Genomic DNA, 10,039 nt, shown 5'->3' on the forward strand with positions numbered 1-10,039 from the left:
GAATAAATCACAAAGCATCATTAAAGATACCTTCCTATTATCCATGTTACTATATATGGCATCTGTTACAACTTGGAGTAGATTAGGTCTATGGCTTAGGCCTAAAACCATGCTGAGAGTTGGAAAAGTCATTGTTTTGTGAAAGGAATGTTAACAGTTGTTTTGAGACTATTTTTTTTTCGGTAATATTAGACACGACAGGTAAAAGGAGTTGGGTTTAAAAATTTTAACATTTTTTTTTTTTTTGTCTCCTTATTTGAAAAAAATGGAATGACAGTGGCTTGCTTCCATTCTTTAGGAAACATTCTAGTAACAAATGATGTATTAATAATATGTCAGATGAAAAAAAAAAAAAAGACAATAAAACAAAGTGAGTCCTTAATAAAATGAAGCGGAATCTGTCAGACCAAACCGCACGTGTGTCATTGATACTTTTTATTGTGAAAATACATGAGTCAACTTCCACCGGCAGAGGCCTGAACTCCACATTCCCGCTGCCACATCTTACACGAAAAACATTAGTGCAAACTAAATCATTATTCTTAAGAGCCTGTTGGGTCAATTCACAAGTATTTTTACCAACATTGGCAAAAAAGTTACTAAATACTTTAACGTTTTCTTTTGGGTTGTCATATTCAAATAAATCTAAACACCTACTCTGATTAGGAATGAATTCATTAATTATGTTCCATGTGGCAGAGGAATTATTCTTGCAGTTTTTAACCTAAGAAATATATATATATATATATATATATATATATATATATATATATATATATATATATATATATATATATATATATATATATATATATATATATATATATATATATATATATATATATATATATATATATACATATATTAGAGTACATTAAGGACTTAACTCGATTTCTTTCATGTTTATATTGTTCAAGAATAATAGTATTAGATCTGTTGTTTTTAAGTTTATTTCTTACAACATCCCACATTTTCATGGCTTCCTTTAATTCTTCGCTGAGCCATGGTGGGAAAGGTCGTTTTAATCTCTTTGGTGACCATAGGAGTACAATGTCTAAGCATTTCATATATATATATATATATATATATATATATATATATATATATATATATATATATATATATATATATATATATATATATATATATATATATATATATATATAATATTATTAGATGAACTTGCACGTTAATATGGTCCGTCTCTAAAATTCTATTAAAACATTTTTGTTTTGTAGTAATTCACACGTGTCTTTACTATCATTTGCTAGCTGACGAAAAGTTTTAATCACTGTAATCACTGGGATTTTCTTAGGCTTAATAATATTTAATTTGATATTGATCATATCAAGAGTTAACCAGTATTCCCAATCATTCATCCCCTTCTCTGGTAAATTCTGGAACTTCCCTCCTGCTTCTGTATTTCCACCTTCAATAGGGAGGTTTCAAGACACTTATCCTTCATTTTTTTACCACCACTTCGGACCGTATTCGGGACCGGCATCTCAATGGGCTTTTTTTTTTTTTTATTAGAATTTTTGTTGCTCTTGGCCGGTGTCCCTCCTACATAAAAAAAATAAATAAATAAATAAATAAATAGAAAAAAAAATATATATATATATATATATATATATATATATATATATATATATATATATATATATATATATATATATATATATATATATATATATATATATATATATATATATATATATATGTGATATGTTGAAATACCTGGGAGTGAATCTTTCCCATAGAAAACCTCTCGCTCATGAGAATGAACGCAGTAGTGCCTGCAGAAAAGCATTTTACGCCTTACAAGGAGCAGGGTTGTGCAACTTGGAAACTAATGTTGACACAGCTCCTTATGTCTGGAAAACTGCAATTAGGCCTGTAATGACATATGGATTGAATACTGTTAAGATTGATAAAAGACGTATGAATGAGTTAGAGTCCATGCAAGAAAAAACTTGTAAAGGCTATGTTCGGACTACATAAATACTGTAGAAGGAAACCCTTAAGGATACCCTCAATGGAGTCTACGGTGGATGCAATGAATATTGACTTATTAGGCCAGATTTTTCATAATAACTCAAGAGCAAGATGCTTTTATATATATTGCTATAATAAAGTTTTGAATGAAAGGGAATTCAATTCAACAGGCTTACTCGAAAGAGCGAGGGACATCTGTTCAAAGTACAATGTAAACTTTATGAAATACCTGTTTAACTAGCTATGCAAAGAAGGCCAAATACGAAATAAAACATCAAAGATTTGATAATGATGGGTTATCTGACAGTGTCCGTGCCCTTCTGGCAAGTGAAAATTCATTTGACAATTATGTTTTAAATTTAATACTTGCTCCATTTTAGTCTCATGATAGTGTAATTTAAAAATAACTTATTTGTATAATTTTAAAATTCATGTTTTAATCTATGTATAATTTTGAAATTGTTTAGCTAGTTGTAAGATTTCCCTTGTATACTTATAACTGACTCCTTTCTTTTAATGCTCTAACTTTTATAATGATGTAATCTTTAAACCGTTTTTTAGTCTCAAATTAATTTTATGAATGACAAGGTATTATGTTCTTTTCTTGTGAAATATGTTTATAGTGTCCTATATATCTTCTTTTGAAGGCAAATAAATTCTTCTTCTTCTTCTTCTTCTTCTTCTTCTTCTTCTTCTTCTTCTTCTTCTTCTTCTTCTTCTTCTTCTTCTTCTTCTTCTTCTTCTTCCTTTTCTTCTTCTTCTTCTTAATATTATTATTATTATTATTATTATCATTATTATTATTATTATTATTATTATTATTATTATTATTATTATTATTATTATTATTATTATGGCTTTAATCTTTCTCTCTGTAACTTCATCTCAAGTTATCTTTCTGATCGCCATATTGCTGCTGTGGTAGCGGGTCACTTTTCTTCTCCTAAATCTATTAACAGTTGTGTTCCTTAAGGTTCTGTCCTGTCATCCACTCTGTTCCTATTATTCATCAATGATCTTCTAAACCAAACTTCTTGTCCTATCCACACCTACGCAGATAATACCACTCTGCACTTTTCCACGTCTTTTCGTAGACGCCCAACCCTTCAGCTCACGCAAGGAAGCCACAGAACGCCTGACTTCTGATCTTTCTAAAATTTCTGATTCGGGCAGAGCAGAGCAAACTTGTATTGTTCAATGCCTCAAAAACTCAATTCCTCCATCTATCAACTCAGTGTCCCCCTCTTCTACACTGAACATCCTCAGTTTGTTCTTTACTTATAAACTAAACTGGAAACTTCACATCTCATCTTCAGTTAAAACAGCTTATATGAAGTTAGGTGTTGTAAGTCATCTCTGCCAGTTTTTCTCACCACCCCCCTCTCTTACACCCAGCTGCTAACTCTGTATAGGGATCTTATCCGTCCATGTATGGAGTATGCTTCACATGCATGGGGGGTTTCATTCATACCGCTCTTTTAGATAGGGTGGAATCAAAAGCTTTCCGTCTTATCAACCACTCTCCTCTAAGTCTGTCTTCAGCCTCTTTCTCATCATCGCAATGTTACATCTCTTGCTATCTTGTACAGCTATTTTCATGCCAGCTGCTTTACTGATCTTGCCAACTGCATTCCTTCCCTCCTCCCGCGGCCTCGCTGCACAAGACTTCTTCTTTCTCTCACCTCTATTCTGTACAAGAGTTAACCAGTATTCTCAGTCATTCATTTTTTTTTTTTTTATAAACTCTGGAACTCCCTGTAATTTTTTATTACCAGCATTTCAATAGGCCTTCTTTTTATTGCAGTTTTGTTGCCCTTGGCCGGTGCCCCTCCTACATGAAAAAAAAAAAAAAATGGAGTGGATTGCCTGATGAAGTTACGTGTACAAAGAATACACAAGGAACTTATTATTTAGTTAAATATGACAAATTAACTTTAAAAGACGGGCCATTACAAGCTTGACTCAATCCTATTAAAATACTATTAGGTAACAACATACGCACAGATCCATCCACCTACCTACACACCGCTTCCCCCTCCTCACACACACACACACACACACACACACACGAATATCCCCTCTCACCCTAACATATTAACATGCTTATTTATCCCTTGTACCCGCAGGCTGGGTCCATCATGCAACCAGAGGAAGGAAGCCTGGGCCCATATGCAGATGTGCCAGACAAGACCACTGGCCTGACCCTCCGCCACCGCACCGCCATCTACCGCACCTGGGATCTCGTCAGACCCAACGTGAAACTCCATGGGCCTAACTTCTTCCGCGCGTGAGTAGAGAGAGAGAGAGAGAGAGAGAGAGAGAGAGAGAGAGAGAGAGAGAGAGAGAGAGAGAGAGAGAGAGAGAGAATCCCAGTTTAGTAGTCTAAAAATTTATCTCATCGACAAACTCGGTTTTCTTTTTCGACACTACATATCGCTCTGTATTAGTCTATCAGTATCTATAGACCATCATTATAACACTAAAACCATTCGTAACATTTCGTCAATCCTTCCTTCGCCTGAAATATTACTAATGCTACGAAGTGTAAAAAGAGTATTACATATTATATAACTCTTCCCATAGTTATTAATTTCAGCTTTTTTATTTTTCACTTGTGTAGAATATACGGTTTATGTTCTAACGTAGATTGTAAGTAAAGGGAAGATTACAAAAAATGGCTGATTGGTTCCAGAAAGCGAAAGGAAACTTATTTATTTATTTATTTTTCTATTTATTTATTTTTACTCAGAACCTTTAGAAGAAAGAAGTTACATAGAAGAAAAGAGGAAAAATAACGCTTAAAGAAGTTGAAGATAGACTAAGATTATCTGTACGTGCATAAGAACGAGGTGTTATTACTTTGTCAACATTGTGCCTCCCTTGCAGGATGTTTGAGGCAGAGCCAATACTGCAAACCAGATTCAAAAGCTTCATTGGCAAGACTAAGGAGGAACTCAAGAAGGACAACAAGCGACTGGTGGCACATGGGACTACTGTACGAGTGTGTGTGTGTGTGTGTGTGTGTGTGTGTGTGTGTGTGTGTGTGTGTGTGTGTGTGTGTGTGTGTGTGTGTGTGTGTGTGTGTTTGTTTGTTTGTTTGTTTGTTAGTTTGTTGCAAGTCATGGATGCAATCGATTTACACCCCTAAACACACACACACACACACACACACACACACACACACACACACACACACACACACACACACGCATACAAACACACATGCACAAACACATATACATACATACACACACACACACACACACACACACACACACACACACACACACACACACACACACACAAGTTGACCTTGGGTGAATAACATCGTAGCACGTGTGTGTGTGTGTGTGTGTGTGTGTGTGTGTGTTGTGTGTATGGTGTGTGTGTGTGTGTATGTGTGTGTGTGTGTGTTTGTGTGTGTGTGTGTGTGTGTGTGTGTGTATGTGTGTGTGTGTGTGTGTGTGTGTGTGTGTGTGTGTGTGTGTGTGTGTGTGTGTGTGTGTATGTGTGTGTGTGTGTGCTTAATTCTGCGAATACTTGTCGATGCCTGCACAAAGACTACATTCATGACTTGCAACGTATAAGCGCACACACACACACACACACACACACACACACACACACACACACACACACACACACACACACACACATACACATACACATACACACACACAAACACACATACACACACACACACACACATATATATATATATATATATATATATATATATATATATATATATATATATATATATATATATATATATATATATATATATATATATATATATATATATATATATATATATATATATATATTTTTTTTTTTTTTTTTTTTTTTTTTAAGTAGGAAGGACACTGGCCAAGGGCAACAAAAATCCAATAAAAAAATATGCCCACTGAAATGCCTGTCCCATAAAAGGGTCAAAGCAGTGGTCAAAAATTGATGAATAAGTGTCTTGAAACCTGCCTCTTGAAGGAATTCAAGTCATAGGAAGGTGGAAATACAGAAGCAGACAGGGAGTTCCAGAGTTTACCAGAGAAAGGGATGAATGATTGAGAATACTGGTTAACTCTTGCGTTAGAGAGGTGGACAGAATAGAGGTGAGAGAAAGAAGAAAGTCTTGTGCAGCGAGGCCGCGGAAAGAGGGGAGGCATGCAGTTAGCAAGATCAGAAGAGCAGTTAGCATGAAAATAGCGGTAGAAGACAGCTAGATATGCAACATTGTGGCGGTGAGAGAGAGGCTGAAGACAGTCAGTTAGAAGAGAGGAATTGATGAGACGAAAAGCTTTTGATTCCACCATGTCTAGAATAGAAGTATGAGTGGAACCCCCCCAGACATGTGAAGCATACTCCATACATTTTTTTTTTTCTTTTTATGTAGGAAGGACACTGGCCAAGGGCAACAAAAATCTAATAAAAAAAAATGCCCACTGAAATGCCAGTACCATAAAAGGGTCAAAGCAGTGGTCAAAAATTGATGAATAAGTGTCTTGAAACCTCCCTCTTGAAGGAATTCAAGTCATAGGAAAGTGGAAATGCAGAAGCAGGCAGGGAGTTCCAGTTTACCTGAGAAAGGGATGAATGATTGAGAATACTGGTTAACTCTTGCGTTAGAGAGGTGGACAGAATTGGGTGAGAGAAAGAAGAAAGTCTTGTGCAGCGAGGCCGCGGAAGGAGGGGAGGCATGCAGTTAGCAAGATCAGAAGAGCAGTTAGCATGAAAATAGCGGTAAAAGACAGCTAGATATGCAGCATTGCGGTGGTGAGAGAGAGGCTGAAGACAGTCAGTTAGATGAGAGGAGTTGATGAGACGAAAAGCTTTTGATTCCATCTTGTCTAGAAGAGCAGTATGAGTGGAACGCCCCCAGACATGTGAAGCATACTCCATACATGGACGGATAAGGCCCTTGTACAGAGTTAGAAGCTGGGGGGTGAGAAAAACTGGCGGAAACGTCTCAGAACACCTAACTTCATAGAAGCTGTTTTTAGCTAGAGATGAGATGTGAAGTTTCCAGTTCAGATTATAAGTAAAGGACAGACCGAGGATGTTCAGTGTAGAAGAAGGGGACAGTTGAGTGTCATTGAAGAAGAGCGGATAGTTGTCTGGAAGGTAGTGTCGAGTTGATAGATGGAGGAATTGAGTTTTTGAGGCATTGAACAATACCAAGTTTGGTCTGCCCCAATCAGAAATTTTAGAAAGATCAGAAGTCAGGCGTTCTGTGGCTTCCCTGCGTGAAATGTTTACCTCCTGAAGGGTTGGACGTCTATGAAAAGACGTGGAAAAGTGCAGGGTGGTATCATCAGCGTAGGAGTGCATAGGACAAGAAGTTTGGTTTAGAAGATCATTAATGAATAATAAGAGAGTGGGGGACAGGACAGAACCCTGAGGAACACCACTGTTGATAGATTTAGGAGAAGAACAGTAACCGTTTACCACAGCAGCAATAGAACGGTCAGAAAGGAAACTTGAGATGAAGTTACAGAGAGAAGGATAGAAACCGTAGGAGGGTAGTTTGGAAATCAAAGCTTTGTGCCAGACTCTATCAAAAGCTTTTGATATGTCCAAGGCAACAGCAAAAGTTTCACCAAAATCTCTAAAAGAGGATGACCAAGACTCAGTAAGGAAAGCCAGAAGATCACCAGTAGAGCGGCCTTGACGGAACCCATACTGGCAATCAGATAGAAGGTTGTGAAGTGATAGATGTTTAAGAATCTTCCTGTTGAGGATAGATTAAAAAACTTTAGATAGGCAGGAAATTAAAGCAATAGGACGGTAGTTTTGATGGATTAGAACGGTCACCCTTTTTAGGAACAGGTTGAATGTAGGCAAACTTCCAGCAAGAAGGAAAGGTAGATGTTGACAGACAGAGCTGAAAGAGTTTGACTAGGTAAGATGCAAGCACTGAGGCACAGTTTCGGAGAACAATAGGAGGGACCCCATCAGGTCCATAAGCCTTCCGAGGGTTTAGGCCAGCGAGGGCATGGAAAACATCATTGCGAAGAATTTTAATAGGTGGCATGAAGTAGTCAGAGGGTGGAGGAGAGGGAGGAACAAGCCCAGAATCGTCCAAGGTAGAGTTTTTAGCAAAGCTTTGAGCAAAGAGTTCAGCTTTAGAAATAGATGTGATAGCAGTGGTGCCATCTGGTTGAAGTAGAGGAGGGAAAGAAGAAAAAGCAAAGTTATTGGAGATATTTTTGGCTAGATGCCAGAAATCACGAGGGGAGTTAAATCTTGAAAGGTTTTGACATTTTCTGTTAATGAAGGAGTTTTTGGCTAGTTGGAGAACAGACTTGGCATGCTTCCGGGCAGAAATATAAAGTGCATGAGATTCTGGTGATGGAAGGCTTAAGTACCTTTTGTGGGCCACCTCTCTATCATGTATAACACGAGAACAAGCTGTGTTAAACCAAGGTTTAGAAGGTTTAGGACGAGAAAAAGAGTGAGGAATGTATGCCTCCATGCCAGACACTATCACCTCTGTTATGCGCTCAGCACACAAAGACGGGTCTCTGACACGGAAGCAGTAGTCATTCCAAGGAAAATCAGCAAAATACCTCCTCAGGTCCCCCCAACTAGCAGAGGCAAAACGCCAGAGGCACCTTCGCTTAGGGGGATCCTGAGGAGGGATTGGAGTGATAGGACAAGATAAAGATATGAGATTGTGATCGGAGGAGCCCAACGGAGAAGAAAGGGTGATAGCATAAGCAGAAGGATTAGAGGTCAGGAAAAGGTCAAGAATGTTGGGTGTATCTCCAAGACGGTCAGGAATACGAGTAGGGTGTTGCACCAATTGCTCTAGGTCATGGAGGATAGCAAAGTTGTAGGCTAGTTCACCAGGATGGTCAGTGAAGGGAGAGGGAAGCCAAAGCTGGTGGTGAACATTGAAGTCTCCAAGAATGGAGATCTCTGCAAAAGGGAAGAGGGTCAGAATGTGCTCCACTTTGGAAGTTAAGTAGTCAAAGAATTTCTTATAGTCAGAGGAGATAGGTGAGAGGTATACAGCACAGATAAATTTAGTATGAGAGTGACTCTGTAGTCGTAGCCAGATGGTGGAAAACTCGGAAGATTCAAGAGCGTGGGCACGAGAGCAGGTTAAATCATTGCGCACATAAACGCAGCATCCAGCTTTGGATCGAAAATGAGGATAAAGAAAGTAGGAGGGAACAGAAAAGGGGCTACTGTCAGTTGCCTCAGACACCTGAGTTTCAGTAAGGAAAAGAAGATGAGGTTTAGAAGAGGAGAGGTGGTGTTCTACAGATTGAAAATTAGATCTTAGACCAAGAATGTTGCAGAAGTTAATGAAAAAAAAAAGTTGAGGAGGGTGTCAAGACACTTAGGGTCGTCGACAGAAAGGCAGTCCGACCTGGGGACATTTATGGTCCCCTCACCAGATGGGGACTCCGAGGCTGGTGTAGGAGTCGCCATGATGATTTTAAAATTTTTGAGCGAAGGGTGTGTGTGTTATTAGGTGCTTGTAGTTTTGTGTGGAGGAAGAGAGTTGTCTTTAGAGGGCAGGCTGTGACTGCTCCCTTGTGTTGTAAGACACAAAGGGAAACGTTCAGTGAGGTCACAGCTGGGTTTAATGATAAGTTCACAGCACCCCCTGAACAGTGCTTTAGGCCTTACTGGGAATAATTATCGTTTTGGCAGGTGTCTACTGCCTCCTCGTACATATGCATGTATGTGTTTACGTATATGTATATATACAAAATCTTCATAGTTCAACTCGTCGCAATACCATTTTCCTTTTTGTTTTGTCAAGTTTTTACAATAAATCTTGATTCTGCAGTCACTGCTGAATCTGGCAGTGTCAACTAAATCCGGCTTTCTTTTATATTAAGGGAGTTATGGCATATAATATAAAAGCTTTTTTTTACTGGAGCGTGGCTTGACGCGAATGCTAGCGAGAGAATGATGCAGCCAATTAGCTGCGAGCTTACAAACCCGCCTAGGCGCAATGAATCTAGCGTAAGTGAACGGACAACAGTATCACCACCCCCACTACTATCTCCATCACCAGTACTACTGTTAC

At 38.1% G+C, this 10,039-nt stretch overlaps 1 protein-coding gene across 1 annotated transcript in view; it reads left to right on the forward strand.

Annotated features, from left to right (window-relative positions):
* LOC135116164 (globin-like) overlaps positions 1 to 10,039 on the forward strand; it is a 47,631-nt gene that overhangs the window by 32,508 nt on the left and 5,084 nt on the right. Inside the window, exons 3-4 of the mRNA XM_064033433.1 lie at positions 4,122 to 4,282; positions 4,882 to 4,990. Of these exons, the coding sequence (XP_063889503.1) occupies positions 4,122 to 4,282; positions 4,882 to 4,990 (270 nt within the window). The remainder of the gene's footprint in view (positions 1 to 4,121; positions 4,283 to 4,881; positions 4,991 to 10,039) is intronic.

This window comes from Scylla paramamosain, chromosome 30, assembly GCF_035594125.1.
Source record: "Scylla paramamosain isolate STU-SP2022 chromosome 30, ASM3559412v1, whole genome shotgun sequence".
Classification (NCBI taxonomy): domain Eukaryota; kingdom Metazoa; phylum Arthropoda; class Malacostraca; order Decapoda; family Portunidae; genus Scylla; species Scylla paramamosain.